Source organism: Leuciscus leuciscus (genome assembly GCF_965113295.1).
Source record: "Leuciscus leuciscus genome assembly, chromosome: 3".
NCBI lineage: Eukaryota > Metazoa > Chordata > Actinopteri > Cypriniformes > Leuciscidae > Leuciscus > Leuciscus leuciscus.
In genome coordinates, this window is record NC_138727.1 from 42,309,012 (window position 1) to 42,333,550 (window position 24,539).

General features: G+C 38.5%; 1 protein-coding gene across 14 annotated transcripts in view; it reads right to left on the minus strand.

The window, feature by feature from the left end:
• tenm3 (teneurin transmembrane protein 3) overlaps positions 1-24,539 on the minus strand; it is a 282,460-nt gene that overhangs the window by 96,196 nt on the left and 161,725 nt on the right. For 9 of the 14 annotated variants that reach the window (XM_082163193.1, XM_082163199.1, XM_082163186.1 and 6 more), the window contains 3 exons: positions 11,814-12,042; positions 3,580-3,678; positions 1,121-1,359 (listed from right to left, as the gene is read on the minus strand). In XM_082163193.1, coding sequence (XP_082019319.1) covers positions 1,121-1,359; positions 3,580-3,678; positions 11,814-12,042 — 567 coding nt within the window. The remainder of the gene's footprint in view (positions 1-1,120; positions 1,360-3,579; positions 3,679-11,813; positions 12,043-24,539) is intronic. The other 5 variants (XM_082163187.1, XM_082163197.1, XM_082163190.1 and 2 more) reach the window with 1 other exon arrangement.

The following is a 24,539-nucleotide window of genomic DNA, read 5'->3' on the forward strand; positions in this document are numbered from 1 at the left end:
GAGCAGGTGACAGGGTAATAGACAAAAAAATTATAAAAAATTAGCAGTGGTTTCCATGGCAACTTAATTGACAAAGCAGTTGATTTTTAAATAGTACTCCACAGCCATTATATTTTGTACAATAACATTTTGCAGGCTTGCTAGAGGGCGTAACCTGAACGAAATTATCCCTATTCCCTACATAAAGTTGCTCAGAAATCAAGTGGCAGTAAATATTCTGAATATTACAAGGCAAAGTGGTTTTGTGGGACAGGAGTTTTACTCAGGAAAACTATGAATTGGGTTGCCTGAATGACGAGTCAGTCTTAAGGTTCACACCAAGAACGATAACTATAACATTAACTAGATTAGTGTCCACACCCGCGCACGATAACGTTCTGTTTATTTTAAACATGCGCTACAGTTTTGTCATCTATTGCTTTTAATGAATTCTGATTGGCTGTCAATGTATGTATTATTTATCATCATCATCAGCAAAAAAAAAAAAAAAATCTGAAAGTGATTCCAATTATATTTTTCCTCTCTGCCATTACCGTTATACTTATGGTGTGGACTCAATGCAATTCTTTTACATTTAGAAAGATTTTTAGAATAATATCATTTTAGTTATCGTCCTTGGTGTGAACCGGCCTTTAAGGAAGCAATAAATCATTATTTAATAATGTAATAATATTATATGCAATTAAATAGAAATAATTATAATTAAATAAAAAAAATTTTTTTTTATTATTATTTGAAAAATATTATATACTATAAATTATATATATTATGCATTATAATTGGAAAAATTATTTCGGATTTCAGGGTCACCTTGGCAGGATGCATTCTAGTGTTCAAAACTGTTACACTGAGCAGAACAGAACAGAAAGAAGAGGTTCCAAGAATATTTTTTTCTTTACACAACGTCTTAAAAATGCACTCAATGCTGTAATATGCTCAAGTGGTAATGCAACAGCCAAAGGTGTCCTTCTGCATGTGTATGGATGTAGTAAAGGGGATGGATTTAAATATGCAACTTTTCAGAGAAAACGGAAATAAATGACTTCACTAGTCAGCTGGTCATTTGTTGGACTGATCTAGTTGACCCAATCATACTGCAAAGCATCAGAGTTTCACCTACCAATGCAGTAACAGAGCAGCACAGAGAGCAGTATGGAAACAGCCATGGCACTGAGGGCCGTGCACCTCCATGAGCAGTACTTAGAGGACTTCTTGAACTTAAAGGCGCTGCGGGAGAGTGTGTTGCGGGGCAGGGGCCGTGTAGGGGGCGAGTAGACCGCCCCCGTGGCCATGGTGTAGCCTGGCGTGGCCGTGCTGAACAGAGGAGTGGTGCCGGTGCCTGTCTTAAAGAGAAAGTGCCTGAAAGAGAGAGAGAGAGAAAGAAAAGAGCAATGAACATTTACTGTCGTTGTGACAGACATTTGACACATTTAATAAAATACAAAAATTCATTAAACAGCTTTAGGCAAAAAAGATAAATGCCAAGAACTTGTCTGTTATAGTTCATAAAATCAGATAACTTTTCATAGAAAGCTCAGTATATTAAGTCTAAATGAATAGAAATAGCAGCACAGATTGTTCACAAAGCGGGGTGCAGTACAAGAAGTGAGGCGTACAGCCCTCACAAACTGCCCTGCTCCTGTATGTCCCCCGCTAAGCTAGTGTCACCCTCTCCTGCTGATTGGCACTTAAAGTATGATTGGCTAACAGAAGCCCTTGGCATGTGGTAATTATGCTGGGCAGATATTACCAGCACATTTATTAAGCGGGCCCTTTCTGTTTGCTTGAACACCACAGTGAAAATCTGTCTCTCTTCTCTTTTCAACCTTTACCGAACACATCTCAAAGCCCTGGTGTTTGACTTCCCTTTAGCCTGCTGTGCTTCTTTGCCCAAATGCAAGTGGAGAAATGGGGAATGTGATGTGTGTGTGTGTGTGTGTAAGTGGCACTTTCCACTATACATCTGGAATCAGCTGATTGGATTTAAGAGGTAGAGAAAAAGCTTTTTCTAATTAAAAATCACCAACGGTATTGAGTTACTCAGCAGAAGAGGACATTTAAAAAAATTATTTCATCAAATTCAGCATTTAAAGATCATATTATCCCAGGGGACGAACTGTTGACATAGTGGCAACCAGTACTAGTTGTCTATATCTACAGTATACTGTCTATATTATCTAACTGTAATGTTTTGAAACAAAAGTCCAAATACATAAATGTACATTTTCTCCAGCAGATGATTTGTATGGTGTTTTCAAATACCTAGACTAAATTATAATATTTTCTTGTGGAAAGAAAGTTTTTTGTGTGTGAAGATTTGTATATCAAAAGGAAAGAATTAAAAGTCAAGTTTTGAAAATATTAAAAATAAATACAAATACAAAAGGCAATCATACAATGAAGGAAGTTGTAACCTGTATAAATCTATACAAATTGTTAATATTTTTTACTCTTCTCATGAATTTTGTTTCATAATAGTTTTTCTGGTTAAATTTAGCTCAAACACCTATAATAAACTATTTAATGGCAAATTTCATTGTGACAACTTTACCCATATAGTGTCATGGTACTTCACTAGGGAAACAACAGTGTAAATGTTCAACGGTTTTTTTTTTGTAGCCAAAACTTTTAGATATATGTATCTATACAGATAAATATTCACTTGAGTTAAAAAAAGAAAACTAACCCCAGTCTCTCCAATGCATTTATTATAGGCCTATTACATAACCCTCTTCCACAACATGAAATCCCCTCCTTTTGTTAAACAAACCAACTCACAAGCTTGCAGAGCTAAGCAATTCTCTAAAACTGCATGGTTGTCTGTTCGATTGCATTCCTTATGTTGACAGAATGACCCATGAAGACACTGAACAATGGAACAAACAGATGATTCGAGCTGCGATATCAAATAACACTGAGCACTAAATCCAATTAGCGAGACAATTCATTCGACAATCTCTCTGCATTCTTGAATTCTAATGCAGCGACAGAGAGAGAGAGAGAGAGAGAGAGAGAGAGAGAGAGAGGGAAACTGTGCTCTTGTTTTAGTGCAGTAAACAGTTGCTGCCAACTCACTGTTACTCCAATATTATCAATCAACCCAATCAAAGCCAAGATGCTATGCAAGGCAGTCCGGATTTAATCTAGTAATGCAGGAATGTCAATTAAAGAATTAGTCAAATTAAAATATTAAAGGCTGTGTAACTTGATTTATGCAAGTGGCGAATCGATTAACATATTAGTGGATTTTTATTGCAACTTAATTTAGAGCAATTATTCCTAAGCAAGTACCAGTGTCAGAATCTGCTGCCAATCAAATGCCTCTTGATAATTTGCATTCACTGGCTAACCGAACAAGGGAAGAGATATATGATAGGTGCTTGGGCCAGTGCATGACTGCTTTGTCTAAATTCGGTTGGCTTAATATGGGACTTTGGCCATTTGGTTGGCTCAGCGCTGGCCTTCTGTTTGGAGGTGGCTGTGTTGGGGTGGGGCGTCTGGAGATTTAGCACTTTGGTTGGCTCAGTGTTGGGCTTGGCATCAGCAGCTGGCACCATGAGAAAACTCAGGAGCACATACCCGTCCCCATAGTCGCCCTCGTGGCACACGGGAGGGAACACATCCATCTCTATTAAGTTGTCATGCCCGTTTTCAAGAACTGCTTGCTTTGCTAATTTTCTACATGAGAAAGACAAACAATTAGAATAAAGGTCGTCAGTGCTTTCTGGTGATGAGACAGTCAAGGTATTTCTAATTATGAGTTTGGCAGCAAATCCACAGAGAAAGAGCTTCCCAGACGGCAGTCAGTCATAGCTGAATGTACACCGAATGAAAGACAGACAGTCGCACACGAACCCACACATGAAAAGACTCATAAAATAAATATACTGCAGTTTTATGTTCAATATATCATTCAGTTTTCCTCTAATTTCCTCTAACATGCTCTGATAAGGAGGGGATATTTATTATGAATAGAGCCACAGAACTACTCAAGCACACTGAATGACTGTAAAGTGTTATTGGTAGGCTCTCTACATCCACAATGAGCTAAGTGTGAGAATATATTAATTACTGTACTTCCTCTATAGTCAATAGCATTCTCTGAGAGAGGGATGGGTATCTCTAGAGGTGCATATAATCTGAAGCAGTGGTTTTCAGTTGGTGTGTCGTGACCCTGAAATTAGTTGTGGATCTGTTCTGATAGGGTTGCGGGCAGCTGGGAAAAACAATGCTTAAGGTCAAAAATAAAATGCAACTAACCTTGTAATTGCATTTTGTTAGGATATAAAAATAGGCTAATCAAATTATATGAGGGAGAAAACAATGCTTCCCATATCTTTTGTTGTTGACATCACAGGCTGTGCACGCATCATCCTCTAATGTACTTGGTAGAAGATTGCGAGGCAAGGCATATACCAATATGGACAGGTTGTGTGACAAGCCCTCATCTTAAAAAAACATGAAAAAAAAACAAAAAAAACAAAAAAAAAAACAAGGTAAATGAAAATATGACCCAGACAGCATTAAATGGTTTGTGCTGACCATAATGTGTTTTGTGCAGTTCATTATTTGCTGCTGAGACATTTATAAAAAAAAAATAATAATAAAATAATAATAATAATATATTTCAATATTTGACTTTAAGGACATTTCTGCTTATTTCTGCATGCTTAAAATATTTAGCATTGAGCTAACCGAAGTCCAAAAAGTAAAACCACTTGAGAACCACTGATCTAAAGCCATGGGGCAATGTAGAGTTTTTCAATCCTCTCCACAAATTTTCTTATGGGATCAAAACAGATATATGGGATTCCAAGAGTAATTCAGTATAACTTTTTAGTAACACAACTATGACCTACGTTCTAACCAACTCACCCTTCTGACCTCATAGCAGGAGTTCAAACCTTTACTTCAAGTTTTTACAACAAGTGACTCGCTGACATGTAACTCAATAACACGACTTGACCATATGTTCGTCCGTCTTGAATTACACTGAGTGCCCCGTTTTTAAACAAACCACACGACAGCATTTAAAATAACTTATGTATAGTTTCAAATTCCCTTTTTTGCCCTATTTTTGAGACAATGAATATAAAAAGATACAAAGACAAACTCTGGGAACTAACACTTGAAAGACCTATATACTGTAAGTCACTCTGTCATGAAAATGATAAATGCTACATTTTGTTATGATTGCTGACACTTTCAATTCACTCTATTCACGGTTCATATGGCTTTTATAGTCATTTCACAGTTAAAGGGATCATAGCAATAAGAGGTGGTGCATGCTTGAAAATAGTTTTAAAATAAATGCTGAGATTAGACCCTCAGTAAAAATGTTAATACTTTCACCGCCCACTTAAACGAGAGCTAATAGAAGACACATGATGAAAAAGAGATAGAATTTCCAGCTGTAGTATCTATGGACTGACTGGGGCATCTGTTGTTTAGGTAGGACAGGAATAACGTTCCTTTGACATAGAAGACAGCGAACAGGGATTTCCGAGCAGGAGGGACGGGATAACCATTGTTAATTGATTACAGCATGCATGACACCAGACTGGAAATTGCTATGCTAATCCATGTATCTCCTTTCACGTTTGTCATCCTCTGACAAATACCTTCACAGAAGATTTTGGAAGAGCGGACGCAAAAAAGAACTGGCAAATAACTCAAGAATGGTTATATACAGCGGCGTAATCGAAGGTAGTCTACTTAAAAGAAATACAAATTGTAACATTTTTCAGTCTTGGAACTACTATTCGACACAGATGAGTTATTTTGATGGACTGAATAATGTGGAAACATATTTTCATAATCTTCTAACAAGGATCTATGATCTTCAGAATAAATACACACTTCACTTTTTTTATGCTTCATTCGTGCTAACCAACAGCCCTGTGCTTCACACTTTTGAAAAACTACTTCTATATTCAATCTACAGCACATATATCTACTGTGAAAAACTATCTCTCTCATAATAAACTATAACAGGCCTGAATAATGTTACAATTCTTCTTTCCACTCCACAACACAGTATGGAGGCAGAAAAAGAGAGAGAAAAATGCACACAAAAATCATAACCTCTATGTGAAGGAAAATGCAAATAGGCTATTGTTATTCTTAAGAAGCCCATTCTTTCAATGCTGCCTGCAGTGTATTCTTCTACTGTGAACATGTGCAAGTTATAAAAGTGACAAAGGACAAAGTGTCAGTGCTGAATGATCCACAGCTCTTAGATAAGCCTGTACTGAGAGGCATCTCACAGTTGCTGTGTGTTTTGTCTATGCGGATTGACCCTGTCTGTTCCCCGTTTATAAACTAACAAAACATCTAAAGGCTCTTGACAAATGGCACACTTGGTAGAATGGTGTGTGATTGTACTTTGCACACAATCCTTTATGAGTCATCAGGATTTCATACTTGTTTTTAATTACAGTAACACCTATTGAAGTTCTATTGATGGATGATGCTTTACTTTAACGTCAATTTGATGTCTGGTTTTGTTTTGAAGCAATAAATCACTCCTCTTCAAAAACCATTCACCAAAGAAAAAGACAGTAAACAAAGTAAAGAATCAGTAAATGTTCATTAGGCACTTTCTCAGTTTACTACCTTTTGCTAGAGGAAGTTTACAGGAGATTTGTGTAAGACTGGCTTTAATTACAGTCCATTTCCTCCTTATAGCAAGCTAATATCTACAGAAAATGAGATGTTGTTATCGAATGCAATGAGCACTTTGTTCTCTCTTGTGATGGTGAAAGTCGTGAGGTCTATCTTTAGCTGTCTAACCTCTGAGGCATGACATGGGACCTGACCTATGAGTCAAAAGTGCTTTGAGATTCTCATGGGGGACCCCTGTGTGTGGCTGATGTGAACTTTTCTGGTTATCTCCACATGGAGAACAGCTTGAAAATAAAGCCGTTTTGCTATCTGCAAAAATGAAATCACGATCAGAACAGAGTATGTTGCGAGATGTGTTACTTTGCCTAGAGCGAGGTTTTGGAATGTCAAGTGCTTCAGTTTTCTCCTTCATTTTAAGATAAATCCATTACCACTCCATCACAAGCAGAACATGTATGTTAATGGCATAAGAAGCAAGAATTCACCACGCATTAAACAGCAGTAATAGATTATCAGCAGTCAAAAGAAAGATAGGATGGAATGTGAAGACGATCAAAAATACAATAACATGCAAAAGGAACAAATGGACAAAAATGTGGGTAATATGTCACTCCCTCTCAAATAGTAGCCTATATAAAAAAAACAAAAAAAAAAACAATAACAGTAAGGACATTTCTTACAAATCTTATGAATAATATAATTAGATATATTAAAACTTCTCTCATCTAAAAAATGGCAACTGGGCACAAATCTATGGATGGGAAATGGAGAGCCTGGAGTGGATATAGAACAGAGTGATGGGAGGGGACGTTGCATACTCTAGTCCAGAAGCAGGTTCGACAATTGCCTGATTTGTTTTTACACTTGAAATACTCAGACTCTGAATGCGGAAAACATCCTTGTGCAGAGATCTTGAGATATTTTAATCAGTTAAGGACCGGCAGGTGTCTAAAGAGGCTTCTCGTGTTTCTCTTTTCCCCACTTTAACAGCATCATCAAATAGCATAGAGAGTAAAGACAGTAGAGTGAGGTAATTGACCGTATGAGAGCCAGTCATGATCGTTCAGACTCAATTGCCTGTTTAGCACAAATTGTGCACAAATTACAAGAATGTAGAAGCATATGCTCAGACGTGATCTGTATTTCACCACAAGGTTCATGACAATGTCAATAATGGCTTAAAGGTACATTCAGTAATTGCAAAACAATGCCAACATGAACCCCGGGAACCAATCGTTCATGCTTGTTAATACTAGGTATGCAACGATACGATATTCAGTATCGATATCGGCTCCGATACTGCCATTCTTTGTCAGAAGAGGCCGATCCAAATCCCATATTGTGCGTATACTATTCTGTGTTATTGTTAAGCCCCACAAAAGGCACACAAACATTATAAAGCATCATAAAGTTTTCGTGCACTATATTATAAGTGTTCTGAAGCCATTCTATGGTATAATGTGAGGTAGAAATGAATATTTAAGTCATTAAATTCAAGTTTACGAAAACTCTTCCCTCAGCTGCTGCTGTCAGTCACTCTCCATTCAGCATCAAACAGCGCGTCGCGCTCGGTCACGACAGTCAACTCGATGATTCAATGTTACTATTATTATACTTGATCTGTAGATGAAGGTCTATGGTTTCGCATAAAATGACTTTATCTTGCTGTACTGTATTGCTGTGCCTTAATCATGTTACTTTCTACCGGCTGTCTGTTCACAACACTGGAGTAGAGAGCACTATAATTGTTCTTCACGCGCACAGTAACTGAAATTTAAAACTGTTAAAAGAAAATGCTGAATAAACTATTGCATAGATAGATACTGTAAAATACACTACACATCAATATGTCTTTCCTTTGTGCTTTGAACTTTTCAATGCGGACTCGAAGCGATGTGCACTGTGACTCCATGTTGCTTCAAGCGCATCATCATGCGTACGGGATGCGGATAAGCACTTTGTGCCACACTATATTGGAGCCTTTCATATCATAATACTTTTGCACAATGAAAGATTATTAATAGCCTTTCTTGTTCTGTCATAATCATATGTTGCTGCCTCATTAAACAGCTGTGCAATACATTTAAAAGTGTCTTAATTCTATAGTATATATAGCCTTAAAGTTTTTTTATCTTTTTGATTTTTTTAATCTTGTTTTTCATGAATGTATTTTACAACAATACAAAGAGCAATGTGTAACGTTTTACCAGATTTAGAGCTACACTTATTGTCTCTTATTTGTTCCCCACTAAATAATGTTTTTTTTTCACAAAATGTTCAGATTTTATACAATTATTGTGCACTCGTGATTTTTCTAGAGTAAATTATACTGCTGAATTATCCACTAATCTAGTTTATAATAGCATTTTTGTCATAGATTATGATTCTTGTTTTTCTTTATAATTAAGTTGTCTGTATTAAGTAGATTGTATTTAACACACAAAAGAGTGATTATCAGTTCAACACATAGAGTTATAGAAATTCTACTTAATAATTTTTTTTTTTAAATTGCGCTGGTATTGGATCGGTATCGGTCGATACTCAGAATTTTTGGTATCGGATCGGTGATGAAAAAATGGTATCGGTGCATCCCTAGTAAATACATGGAAGAGGTCTTTATTGAAGCATAGGTGTCATTGGAACAATTTACTATACCTAACAGCTAAATTATTCCACTAATGAAAATGATGTGAAACAGCAACTAAATAACGTCAAATAATAACTTATCCCGGTGCAAGTAAATTAGCAGGATGCATTTATGGACTGGATTGTTAAATTTTCTCCAAAGGCTAATTCAGTCTACTGAATTTTTTTGTTCATTTCTTCAGCCAGAATCTACTGCCTCAAACAAATCAATGGACAATGTTGTGAAGCGTTCGCAATTCTACTCTCTGCCAGCATGTTTTCATCCATTTACTACTGCTGATGTTTCTCATTACTTTCATCTAAACTTCACTGTTGTGCCTGTCGAGGAGCTGGATGTTTTGTTTATGTTAACTCTAAAAGTCAGTCCGTATCATGTAAACAGTTGTTAAGTAAGCTCCATGTCTAACTTGGAACACGGCACCTTTTGAACCAATGCAGCCACGCATACAATTTGTGATTTTGAGCATAACTGAACTAGAGTGTGTTTTCAGAGTGTTTATTTGGTAAGAAGATGCAACACCATAGTTGGATTTACAAGCATCTGTACGTGTCAGAGAACCTACTGACTGTGTGTGGTCCAGTGTGGTCTTCCCCAGTGAGATCTCACGATATAAACAGACATTTAAGCTCTCTCGCTAATATCTACAGAAATCTACATAATTCTTTGTCAATATGAGTGGAGGAGTGCCAAGGATAAGGTTTCGAGGATATGGTCTGACCACTGAGACAGAGAGAGAAGAACAAAAACAAATAGCAGAGCGAAAGTTGGAAAAGAGACAGAAAGCAAAACAATGAGGGTGAACAACAATGGACAAAAGTGCAGACATCTTGCTGTGGTTGACACGACACAAAGCAAAAAAGCAAGACCACGGCATAGCAATAAAAAAGAACTGAGATACAATATAAAGTGAGAGACAGTTGTGAGGAAAACAGAGAAACAGAGGGAAAGACCATAAAGGAAGTGTAGCTGTTGGATATTTCTGTTTTGTGACCACTGTGTCCATGTGAAGGGCCATGAAGTGAAACTTGAGGGCGGAGGTGCAGAAGCAGGTGTGTTATTCCTGGATCTCTTAACACCGTGTTTGTACATCAAATATAAATTCAAAAGCAAGCCACTCATCAGAACCCGCATGCCTATAACCTTAGTCAGGGTACTTGCCATATTTAATCTAACGCAATTACAAGGTTGTGAGGGGTGATGTACAGTATGTTTAATGGGTTGACTTAATGTCTCATATTTAAAAACTACTTTTTTGTCCACTAGGGTTGTCACAATACCAGTATTTTAGTAGCCTATACCAGAGATCAATAGATCATTTCAAAATTTCCAATATCAATTTAAATACCACGGTAAAAACTGTTGATTTAATATGATTAAATTAGGTATTAAGCCAATATTATTACATATTAATATATAAATATTACTATAAATATTAATGCAACCTCTAAATATTTATCAAAAAATAAACAATTTATTAAAGTAAACAAATTAAAGTCCTTTTTTGTCCGGTTTGTGTATGTTGTCATAAGGCAAACCAACTGTGTTTACATGAAACCTTTTCAAAACGTATATTTTCATTAAGAAGTGCATTTGAGCATTTATGCGTGAAGCCATATTACAGCATTTTAAGCAACTTCCTGCACTACAGCAAAATTCTGTAGAAAGGCACAGTTACATTTACTTTTTTCAATATTTTGTTGGCTTGATATTGAGGTGCCATTAGCCACTGCAGGACTGTACATATATCCTTCAAAGCCTTTTTCCTTCGTCCTTCAAAAAACGGTCTCTCTTTCTCTTGACTGCCTTTCATCAAGTATTTTTAAAGAATGGCGGTAAGATATTTAACACAATGACAGCATCACTTACCAAGTGCTTTAAAAAAGTTTCTCGAACGACCGTTATTTCTTTCTCTCTGCACCCACCCCCACTCTGTCTGACTCTGCTTATATCACACAGGATGAATGAAAGGAGTGCTAGGTGGTTACATCCCTTAATGGGGTAGGCTTAGTCATTATATATACAGTGTCACTAGAAAGAGTAGATCAAAAACAGAGAGAGGCCATTACAGTGCTAACGTTCAACCACCAAAACAAAGCACTCCCTTCTGCTAGTGTTTAAAGACCCCTAAGAGTATCCTCCGAGCTTACAGCCTCACTGATTTATGGGGGGAAAACAACCAAGCCGTATCCTCCCCTAAGCTTGGCGAGGTCTAAGTCACTCACACTCTGGGATGTTAGCAGAGTCAGCAGAAGCACTTTTGACACTGCCTTATTATAAAACGCTTTGTGAGACTGATGATACCTAATTTTGACTGATGATGTTCAAAAATTCATTTGTGAATGATGAATGTAAATTATACTATCAGGTTTGTTAGTATGCTGGATACTTGATGCATTATAAATAAAAGCCCTGTAGACATACTGTTTTGAGACAGATATGAAGGTCACGTGTTCTGCTGTGTGAGCAATGTCAAATAAAAGATCTGTCCATATCACACTTGGTGGGATGTAACTGTGCTGGTGTGTGTGATTGCGTAACTGACCTACTCTCCAGCGGCACATTGCTGCCCAGGACCCAGCTGTCCTGCAGCGGCACTGACTCGGGTGTGGTTTGCAGTTCGGCGGGGAGGGCGGCCGGAGGGGCCGGGCTCACGTTCCTGCGGCTACTCAGAGAGTTGTGGTTCAGCGCCGTCACCGACGGCTGCTGCTTGTGCGGAGGCGGAGCTGGTGGCAGTGTGGACTGGCCCTGCTGATGATGATTGGACGGTTGATCTGCGGAAAGAATCAAACGAAACTGGGTTAACCAATGGTGAGGCGGCGTAGTTACGCTGTGCAGATGTAATCAGTTGTCCTTGGTAATTAATTGTGGCAGTTAGGCAAATGTGTCTGGATGAATGTGCTTTTGCCAAAGAACATCTGGGTCATATTACAACAGAGTGATGATGACTAACCATTTAGTACCCACCCCCACCAGCTGTCGAACTGCTGAGTACATGATGACAACGACACATATGCACGCACTCATACACATTTAAGCATATGATAGAGACAATTAAACATCCGCTTTCATATGTGCCGGGGTCCCCGGCGGCACTTATCTGTCATTATTGCAATAAATCCACTCTTGGGTTTATTTGGGATTGCACCATGTTAACGAGAAGTGTATGAAGAAGTTACGTTTTGAGTAGTGGAGATTGTGAGCAGAGTAGGTGCTTTATTGGCTGAGCTTAAGACTGTGTTTACCACAGACCCGAGTTGAAATGCAAATAACCTCTCTGCCCTGCAGCCAGCTCAAAATGCCTTGAAAATCTACTTCAATCTTAAAATCAAGTTTATTTATATTAATTGTACTGTATGGTTAGAGGCAATTGCGTAGACAAAGCTACAGTGTGTGTTTACCTGTCCTTCAACTTTACTTTTCTTTCATAGGCTCTGTTTTCACCTGATTATAAGATGTGTTTTTGTCAATCTGATCCCAGATGGACAATGTTAAATACAGGTGTAAATGTTGTCTAAAACATTTGAACTTGTCCACTTTCGACCACTTCCAGAGGTAGTCGAAAACAAAGTGTGCGAACACTGAAAACACATAAATAAAGTAGCAGGTTCAAACAGGGCCCTAAAGGCTTTGGACATGCAATGTATTCGATGTGTGTCATTGCCAGGGGCACATAATTAGAACCTTAAAAGCACTTTTGCAAGCTCCTAAATACACTACTTTTCCGGTTATAGCACGAGGTGAGAAAAAGGGGAGGTTTTAAAGACCGACTAAGCTGCGTACTTAGCATTAGCCTACAACTAGCTATGCCGATTTCGAGTCAGGGATCTTAAGCGGCATTCGTCACATCATGAGGGATCACGTCCTCGTCTAAACCTCTGGTGAGTCAAATCTAGAATGAAAAATTGAGAGAGAGAGAGAGAGAGCAAGAGATTATGTGTTGTAACTTGAGGCCACAAAATCCTTTTCCTTGAACATAGATAAGATGAAACACAATGATATGTATGCGCAGCAGCCTTTCCAGAAAGACAAAACCATTGCTCAACTTCCTGCGCTCTTCTGTGTTACTCATGTGGCCTTTTTGATGGCAGTTTGATACAGAAGGGTTGCTATTAGAACTAAGCAGAATGACAAACGGCGAGTAAGTGAGTGTGCACTGCGGTTGAGAAGCTTCTGGCAGATTCGGACAGCAGCTGAAGAATTCTTTTCTGATGCGACAAGGCCGTTTCATGGCTTCTTTGACCTTTTCTAGTGCTGCCTGAAAATGTCTGTTTCATTCACTCTCATCTCCTGTTTGTCTCTTTGAAGCATATGCAGGCTTGAAGACACACATGCTAGCAAACAATAGTGCAGTAGGTTATACGAATTGTGTTTTACAAGTGCTCTACTATCTCTTTGTACCTTTTCTTCACTTGGTTCTTAGTCTGAACACCAAAGTTGTAACAGTGTAATACAAATATTAACCTCTATGTGCAATCTGTAATCCCCCCCCCAAAACGTAAGATATTAAATATGCTTAATTTAACATTTCTACATTTTCCAAATAATATATTATGATTAATTTACAATTACAATAATAATTATGGTTTTATTAAATTGCCAAATCATCTTTAATTTACTTTTTATTAAAAAAAGTATTCTTAATATTTTTTTTCTCACACAGTAAAAAAAATATGTTTATAATATACAACAAAATGTATGAAAAGTTTGAAAACCCCTACTGTAGGTTGTTCAAGGTTGCCAAGCAACATTGGAACCTGCCACATTATTATAAAATTCAACAGATGTGTGGTCACACTGTCACAGGTGTGCAAGTATGCATACATTTATTTTACAATGGCTTCAGACGTACCTAGTCAGATTCAGAGGTTGAATTTTCTGCAAAAATAACACTATTGTGATATATAATATCAGCATGATATGTATGATTTTTGTCAAACAGAACACCCCTAATGATGATGCATTTTTATCCCCGCGGTTCAGGTGTGTGTAGCTGATCATGAATCAAAGAGCTCAACGGAGGATGTTCTGACCACCCCCACAGTATACTGGGATACAGTGTGCTCTGTTCAAGTAAAAATATGATGTGCTGAGAGAATGAGGAGGGTAAGAAAGGTTTGCTGAGAGGCTGAAAGAAGAAGACAGGTGTGGTATGGATTGCTTAAGGCAAAACATGGATACATGAGTGCAAATCTGTTGGGAATCACAACACATCTAGCTTCAAGCTTTTGTCTGAGGTCTGCACTGCACTGTTTCCACCCTAAAAGTCATCCATGTAAACAAAACACACACACACACACACACACACACACACACACACACACACACACACACACACACACACACACACACACACACACACACACACACACACACACACACACACACACACACACACACACACACACACACACACACACACACACACAAAAACAAGGATTGATCTATTCTTTGACCAAAACAAAGCAAGTACCTGAATCCTAGAGGCGGTGAGAGAGCACAGACAGCTTTCAGATTGGATTCTCATAGCGTAGTCGAGGGAGTGCTTGGGTACATTTCCATAGTCTGGGTGAACACGTTCCATTGGGTCCTATCTACTCTGCAGCTGCTGGCTTCAAAGAGCACAACAACAAAATCAAAAACAATGGAGGGAGAGGAAAGAGGGACTGTTGAGTCTGTTAAAATTCAATTTCCAGCCTCCTCTGCAACTGATGGCGCATGGTACTGTTCATTCCCATGATAATCAGTCTGTCAGACACACAATCCTTGTCGGAAAGGTGCTTTTCTGTACTCAATTAGCTTTTGCCCCTATAAGTAAACACAACTCTATATGCTTTCTGTGCCATTATGCCTAAGGAAGATACACTTTCAAAGAGGGGTGACAGAATGTTAGCCCAAAGAACACAAAGGCACACTGTGGCTCAGTGGAGTAGTCTGATCAATTTGGAAGGAAATTCCTATAAATAATACAGCATTGGAACTGTTCAGAGCACATCTATATAGAGGTTAACCCAAGCATAAAAAAACCGGAGGTGGCAGGCAGTCTGACAAATAAACTACATGACAAGTCTCTTTCACATTAACATAGTTTGTGCTGAGGTTAATAGTTGGCCCATATGGGTGTTGCTATACAAACAGTAAAAACAGTAGTTTAACATGTTTAATTTCCTATTTAATATATTGAACACAAGTGTAATGCTGCATTGGCCAAATATATTTTTGTCTTGTTTTCCCAATTAAAAATCTTAACACAAGAGTTGCATAAAATATTAAGAACTGTTTTCAGAGAATATACGTGACATGTCCTGTTATTTTGAGTTTACTGAGTTTAGACAGATTTGAATATTTTTCTTTTTATCTTTAGTTTTGATAAAGTGTCATCTCTTATATTTTCATCTTTTATACTGACATCTTAATTATTTAATGTTTGAAAAAAATAATCTCAATAACAAGGGTGTATGACAGCCAAATTAAAATGATTTAAATTCAGCAATGGTTTGGAATAGAAAGAAAGCTGGAAGAGATTTTTTATTGCATACATTATAATGAAAATGATGATAAAAAATTGCTTTCAATGATATATCTAACCAAATTTAGTGTATGCTATGCTTACAGCAAGAAATTAAATTGGCAGTGGGTTAAGAACAACAACAACAAAAAAAACATATGAAAATTCAAGATATGAATATATTTACAGGACTGTATTGAGAAAATCTTATTTTATGAGAAAAACATATTTTGGCAAAACAAGTAAATGTATCTCGTTTGGAGAATGGTTAAATACATTTACTGGAAAGCAAGACAAAAGCACTGATTAATAAAATTGTGTTTTGCAGGTTGGAACCATAACTAAGATTTCTCAAGTAAAATAAAAAACTTTCTCATCTTCATTTTAATCCCAGAAATTAGAGTTAAGGCATGAAGCCACATGATACAACAGCAGACATCAAATTTTATTTAATAGTCTCTGGCTGTTTCTTGCCTGGCTAGCAGAAGTTGAATTAAATAAAGAGAGAGTAAATGAAGTGTAGAAGGAGACGACCATGTGTGCTGATCTGACACGCTCAGCATTTTCAGCAATTGCTCACCTTATCTCCATTTAATATCAAGGGAGAAAGGCACATAATGTATTTGGATATATAGTATGCTAACAGACACGCACACACAAGCTCAAACACAAAAAACTGTGGGGCGACAACTTTATGGCTGTTCTCGGAGACGGCTCCCCAATACGTCTCAATTTCGCAGCCATATGTTTGCAACACAGGTGCCATTCCAGAACTTGAATGGACATTTGTCACGCAGCAGGCCCTGTTAGCCTCATCATGTCTGTCACTCTCCAGGGACTCTGCATACAGACCCTTTACATGCTCAGTAACACTGACTTAAGCCCGCTCTCTGACCTCCAGGCCTGACCCCTCTCAAAAGCCCATCCACGCTCAGACGTCAGCCTGCTCTGGTCTCCTCTGGTGAAGGGAAGTGTAACCCAGCCCGTGTCCCTCTCCTCTGGCTAGGAGAATGTAGTAGTTGGAGAGAAGGCCAGGTCATGTCAGTCACTGGCGATGGATGGGACAGATGCAGGTTTTATGGCACCGAAACACGATCACTGATGGATGACCCTGCCTGCTGTAACTCATGGGACGTGGCCTGTCATGCTCGTGTGCATCAAAAATATTTTAAGAGCCATTTGATTAGGATTTCACAGGCAGACCTGAAATTACAGCCAGTGTCGTTTATCTCTTAATGGGGGCTGAGTGATAGCTAGTAAAAAAATAATAATAATGAAAGTGCTGCTTATCTGTACCAGCACATCTCGGGCCTGAGCTTGTATTTCAGTGATGGTTCATCAGCAGACATCTGACCTGCAGTGAAAGTGTGTGTGCGGGAGACAGTGTGTGCAAGGAAACGGAAACACTAATGCCCTGGCACCCAGAGTGTCAGTGCTTATATTCGCGCTGTCAAACTCTAGATTACCTCACATGTCCTTCACCCACACCTGTCAGAAAGCTGGGAGCATTCGGAGAGGCCTGTCATATCGAACATCAACCCCCCTTCTTGTCTTTTCTCAATGCTCATTTTGTAAACCTTTCCTCCTGAAAGAGGCTTTACAAAAGGAAGGACTGAGTCGCTCAATGGGGAGTGTCCATCAGCGTCCATCAATGTCTCTTTGCTGCGTTGGTTCACAATGGTGGAGTCGGGCGAAGGGGGTCAGACAGGAATTGCGTGTTGTGGGAAGGAAGAGAAGTGAATGGCTAAATGGGGCCTAATAGAGCTGTGTCCTGTGAGAGGCAGAAAGCCAAAGGAGGACTGAGCTTTTGAGACGGGCTGTCGGTGGTATATCCACAGTGGGACATTCATAAGGGTAATGAGACCGTTTATTTATGTGACATACCTTGTGTGGCTGAAATGGGTGTGAGGAAGAGAGAGGTTTGGTTCTTTCAGCTACTAAGGAGGATGGGAAACAGAGGAAAGGACAAGGTGGTGTTCCCAGGAGTCTGTGATTAAGGAGAGTGGTATCGTCTCTGATATCTAGAGCACGTCTGGGCCGAGGCTAAACTCACTAGATGTAGCTGGCCACCAGCTCTACTGCCCTAGATTACAAAACACACACTCAGTTTAAAGGAGTAGTTCAGCCAAACATGAAAATTTGGCCATTATTTACCCATTCCCCATTGGCCATCATGTCATTCCAAACCTGTTTCTTTCATTCTTCAATGGAGCACAAAGGATTTTGTAAAATAAAGTGCTGTTTATTGTTGTGGATTGTTATCAACGAATATATGAGACCAGTTTTGAGAACTAAATAATCTGATTCATTGAAAAGATAAAAAAAAAAGAAGTTCATCATGATTAGGACAGCACTTCTTCCATGACTTAAAGGAGCAGTAAGTGATTTCTGAGAAACACTGTTGATATTTGAAATCAACCCAAACAAATACACCCCTCCCTTCTTTGCTCCGCCCCCAAAATGCACAAACACACAATGCAAGAGCATCATAGATGTAGTGAAGAAAAATTATGTTTTGTGAAAAATAAAGGGAAGATGACGAACAAATGACAAGGAAGAGCAACATTTTTTACATGCAGTACACAAGAGTATATACAAGCAAGAGTTTATCGTCTCTCAGCCATCTCTCTTTCTACAGTCTTTCATTCAAATCTCTCTCTTGCTCACTCTCTCTCCTCACCCATCATGATTGGACACGCCCCCTACTGCTGATTGGCTACAAGTGTGTTGTGGCTCTTGGTCTTATCCACTTTCAACAGCATTTCTCAGAAATCGCTTACTGCACCTTTATATGTAGGTCTGTTTTTCTCATAAATATATAGTGTGGTTTCAGAAGACTTGGAATACAGCACACACGTCAAATGGACCATGGGTTTGTAAACACAGGAGTGTGAGTAAATTATGATAGCTTTTTTTAGTGAACTATCCCTTTACCAAACATGTCATAAAAGAGAGTGAGTGATTTTGAAGGTTTGGCGCTCCTGGACATGCTGAGTAGTGCATTTTCATGGACTGGTGATTGAGAAATTTGAAGAAATGAAGACTGAGACATCCTGTCAGATGTGTTTTGAGTCCTTCTCACTCATTCCCTCTGGAGGAAGTCTGATGTGAGAACATCACTTTTTTTTAAATGAAGAAATGAGAAGTTCAGTGTTACTTTTTTTTATTGCAGAATGTCTGGCATTATGATAAGTGGGATTACTCGCTTTCCTAACTGAAAGGCCTGTAAAATGTCAGCTATCTGTCGTCAATATGTGTCAAGATGCTAAATTGACATTTCAAAAGCGCACCAGTCGTTGAAAGCTAAAGCTGTCATTCGGGGGGCTTGACAGGAATGGAAGGAAAGGTTATTTGTCAACAACGTGGCAGCCTGTCATGTTTCACCTTGCAGAACTTCTCTCTATTTCATTGGCGGGGGGATTAATGCAGAACGCAGTGGGGAGTGGGCGGCCATGCAAAAAGCTGAGTGACATATCAAACTCTCAACTTCCCCACAGATAAACACATTATACAAAGATGATTCGCATCACTGGAACATAATGTAGCCAGACAGACAATGCCAAGGCTTCCATCATGTGCGCAGATCACAGACGTCACATCTAACAATGTCACAACAGGATGGACGACAGAACTGGTGGACAAAGCGGAAGTTTCTTAAAAAATAATGACTAACAGAAGCATCATGTCCCCTCAGATTTTTTAACGTTTTTGTGCTCTTGTTAAAAATAACATTTATTTAATTGCTTTAAATGTAAAATTTACCTACCAACACATTTTGAAACTATGATTTTTATTTTTTTAACGGAACACAAGAATTATGCACTATACTAAGTTGTTTAAGTAATATAAAACCTCAAATAAATCATGTTTCATCATGCCTAGCACTCCAAGTCAGCAAGGAATACTATGGAATACTAAATTTGAATTGAATTGAATTATGGTCCCCCTAAACAAAGGATTAATATAAGAACCAATCAGTGCACACAAGCATCCGTTTATTGCAACAAAAGAAAACAACTTGATCCGTAAAGGTACATTCTGTCCTGGGTTGAACAAAACTCTTTGAGAAGCACGTTTATGTCTGAGGAGCAAGATTGCTTGTGGTGAGAGTAATAAACAATAAACAGAGAGCAGGATTCACACGAAAAGCTTTCTTGTGAATGCAACTGTTAAAAAAACAGCACAACTTGATTAGCTAAAAGCCAGAGCTAAACTACAGCAAATGCTTGACACTAGACTATAATTTTATGATGAGAGGCTAAAATCAGTGTTTTCCTCTAAAAAGGAAAGATCGAGCCTTTGTCACTGTATGCAGGCCTTGTCTCTTTGTATTGGATCTGGACTGGATACCACATACCCTCTAATCAATGACCCAGAAAGAATTGAAAATGCCTCTGTTGTGAAGCGTCTATAGACCTTATTAAGATCAGCGCCATGACAGGTATGAAAGTGAGGCTGTGAGGGATAGACTTGCCGTGTTTCCAATGGCATCCGCTGTAAAAAGCTGTATAAAGCTCCTAGATTACTTACAATTTACCACAGCTTATATTGTGGGGAGTTTTTTGTCAACTGAAATTTCTTGGAAAGATATTTTTCCAGTGTTTCATGAGCAGAACAATCTAAAAACACATTAAATAACAGTGCAGCCCATTGAAGAGATGCATGTCTGTCCCTCACAGCCTCGCTTTCATTCCCATTCAAAATCAAAGATGGCGCTGCTGTGAATAAGGTCTATGGCTGACAGGTTATGTGTGTGGCCGCGTGAGTGGGGTGGGGGGAGGGATTCCGATATGGGTGCATTGAAGAGAAGACATCCATTCTTCAGAAAAGAAGGTGGGGAAAAAAGAAAAAGGTGGATGATTCAAGGTCTCTCCTGCTGTCTTTTCCTATATTGCCACTGCCAGTGCGGGATTCTGGCCTCTAACAGCCAATTTAGCATCAACCCCCAACAGAGAACAGCCATTACTAAAGAGTAATGAACAGAGGCAGAAAGGACAGCTCACCACTCGACTCACTCTGCAAAATTTCGACCAGTCTGTGGCACTGTGGGAGATATGTGGGCTCCCACCATCAAAGAACAGCAGACGGTGGCTTTGAACGGTTATTAATGGCGGCATGTCTGAGGTAAAGTAGAGGCCCCTCGTTTTGGGCGGCACTGCTGAAATTGTAGGTCAAGCAAATGGAAAAGAGAAAGCCGAGTTCCCTGTTCCTGCTCGCCAAGGATCAGCGCTCGTCAAACATTCGGACAGTGTGCTATTTATAAAAGATAAATATCAGCAGGTTGTGACATTTATCTGCCTGGCTGTCTATGATTTTCTGGGGGACAAAGTGGTTTTTAAATATTGACAAACTCAAGGGCAAATCATTACTGGAGATGAATCGAACCTCTAGCCTGCATGACACACTCTGGCGAGAAAACGGGAAAAAATTAATATTTCAAGAAAAAATGAACGGAAAGCGAGGGAGAGGGAAACAAAGAAAAGTAATTACACCATTCAGAAGGTTGTAAATTTCTCAAACTGTCAAAGTGCGTGTTGGTAGTGAAAGGCAATTTAAGATGTACCAACAAAGTGGAGGGATTCTGACATTAATCCTCAGCCTCAGAGCTGAATTGCAGGTTCATAATTTGGCATAATTCAGAGTAATTGCTGTGGGGTTTAGAGGGATATTATTTTTTTTTCCACTTTGATGAGTCCCCTGATATTACCACTTGGAGGTGAATTGAAGTGCAAGGTTGTATTTCCGAGGCAATAACGCATGAGTTGCAAGGCTATATGATATTGTATGCAACATCAAATTGAATGCAGAGCTGTGATAAACAGCTTCTAATTTAAGATGAGAAAACCAGAGGAAACACATTTGAAAAATGTTGTCCTTTCAACAACCTCAGGCCTATTGTCTTCTTTGTGCCAAAAACGGGTTGGAAAATGTTCATGGAATATTTTTTCCTGTAGTATCCATCGGGTCTGCGCTAATTCAACAGGTGTTGCTTGGCTAACCGTGACCAGCAGGAAGCTCATGAATATCCACGACGAGTACGCTCAAGGTTAGGGGTTTGCTCAGGAAGGTGATCATTTACAAGCTGATGGGCAGGCTAATCGCTAGCTGTGCCAGGTGCTGGACAACCCATTACCTTGTTTGACATCGACAGCTCTCAGGAAGAATGAGCATTATTTAAAAAGCTGATGACGAAACGTTTTGGGTGGTAATGTATTTTTAATGAGCAGGTGAGAATGAATGTTTGCTGCAGCAGAGGGGTGCCAAGCAACACAAACCAACACACACACAGAGTTGAGTGTTAAACTGAACTGTAACTGACATACAGTTGTGCTCCCAATTACATCTAACCCGAGTGGAAGCTCTTCCTTCCAGCCCAGTGAAGTAAATGTTACACAAAGAGAGGCAGACAGACAGACAGACAGAAAGACGTATTACTGGTGTCAAAATGACTCCATGCAACCTTGGTGCAACCACACACAGACCTCCAGCAAGACAATACACAATGATCCTTTCAGAATGAAGTACAACATTAATCTTTAAAACTTAAATCCATTATAAATAACCCAATGTGGAATCCCACGAGTTGCATCACATTTGAGTGAGTGATGGAAGAAACTTGCACAAAGAATGCACACAAGATGTGCTTTGCAGCAGCTTTTCAAACTCTATATATTTGGACACACTTAACATTTGTATATGATTATTCATATGCATTATACATTTAGAATCATAGTAAAGTGAACAAAATAAACTTTTATGTAGAAGTTACTCACGTACAATCGTATATATTCAATATACTCATAAATGTACTCATATGTGTATCAAAATATTTATTTTGTTTCAAATAGATGCTGTACATTGAATATTCTATTCATAAATATTTTTCCACAAAAATATTAAGCAGCAAAAACTGTTTTCAACATTGATAAAATAACCAATAATAACCAAATCAGCATTTAAGAATGCTTTGACACTAAAGACTGGAGTAATGGTTGTCTAAATTATTCCAAACTTTTGACCGGCAATGTATGTGAAAAAATTTGCTCATGCAGACATATATTTCTTTCTTTTTTGTTTTTGTGCAAATGTATAGGCTTATACATTTCTTATAAATTTTTTTGTGCAAATGTATAGGCTTATACAAATGTATAAGCCAAATGTATAGGCTTATACATTTCATATATAGTCTTATATTTGTCTGAATTTTATTTATTTATTTTCTCTGTTTTTATCAAAATTAAATACGATCTAACTGCGATTTAGAAGAAAACTTTCAGTTTTCCTTGGTAATGCGTGAAGCCCTATGCTGTCCAATGCAAAGTCTTGGGAGCTTGGTCCTCCTAAACCAAACAGCTCTCAGAATCTATTTTCAGAGGTGTTATTCTAGCCCTTACCTAACCTCTCTCTGTTTGAGAGAACGATGCTTCTGATCTGCATCCAACCCTGATTCATCAACTTTTACAGCCCCAATGGACCATTACTGCCCCCCATCTGGAGCTGGATCATAGTAAGTGCTCTCATGTTCATTCTCTGGCAGGCACTGATGTGGTCGCCTAATTTAAACTGTGGCCCATACACCAGTTTTCTCCCCCTGTTCACTGGGAAAACAAGGAGGAAGTGAAGAGAATGGAAGTTAGAAGCAAGAAAGCGAAAAACAGTAGGAACTTAAGCAACACACGTGGCTGAGTGAGCAAGGCACAGGAGTCGGAGGCCTCCGTCGGCCCCGGTAAACGTTATTGGAGTTCCTGTGCTATAAAATTGCTGTTTTCATGCCCACTGCACCTGACAACAGCAATCGGTGCGTGAGAGAAGAGGAGCCCGACAGGACTGGTGACCCGAGGCTCAGTTTGAGAGAGTCCGCTTCAGCAGGACCCCCGGCTGGCTAATTGACAACAAGAGTCCACGTTGGATGGGTTACGCAGGCGGAGGGTAATCGCTCTTGACGGACATAGCTCTTGTTAGCTGTCTGTCTGTCTATCCTTCTGATCCATATTCTGCATTTCGAGCGGGTCTTGACCAGAATACAGTGTGCTTATTCTATGGACCCTTTTTCTCAATGTTTATTCTTATTTTTTCACAAAGAAAGGCAAAGCTCCCGCATAGAAGTCTAACATATGCAGATGAATAGATACTCACAGAGAGGAAAGCTTGAATAGGTTTTTTATGCATATGAAAATGCTTTTTACATTTGGTCTTTCAACCCATATCTATTATCAAGGGTTAAAAACATTTGAGCTGCTTACAATTTTTGTGGAAACCCTGATCATTTTATTTTCAGGATTCTTTGATGAATAGAAAGTTCAAAAGAACAGCATTTATTTGAAATAGAAATCTTTTGTGACAGTATGTCTTTACTGTCCCTTTTGATCAGTTTTTTTATTTCCTTGCTGAATAAAACTAATTTTATTTAATAAAAACAAATGATAAAAAGCAATCAATGATCAATGTCGTGACTATGGGTAAATAACCCCTTAAATCCAATAAATACATAATTAATTTTGTGATTCATGTCCTTAAAATCTTAGTGTATTTATATGTATAATTTAACTAATTATTAAATGCAATTTGATCCATCAAGATGCATGAAGTGATTAAACACATTTAATCATGTAGCTGACGCTTTTATCCAAAGCAACATACAAATAAGGAGAACAATAGAAGCAATCAAATCAACAATATGTAAGTGCTGTGACAAGTGCCAGTTAGTTAAATAAATAAATAGACAGAATATAAATAGAATAGAATAGTAAGTGTTAGTATTAC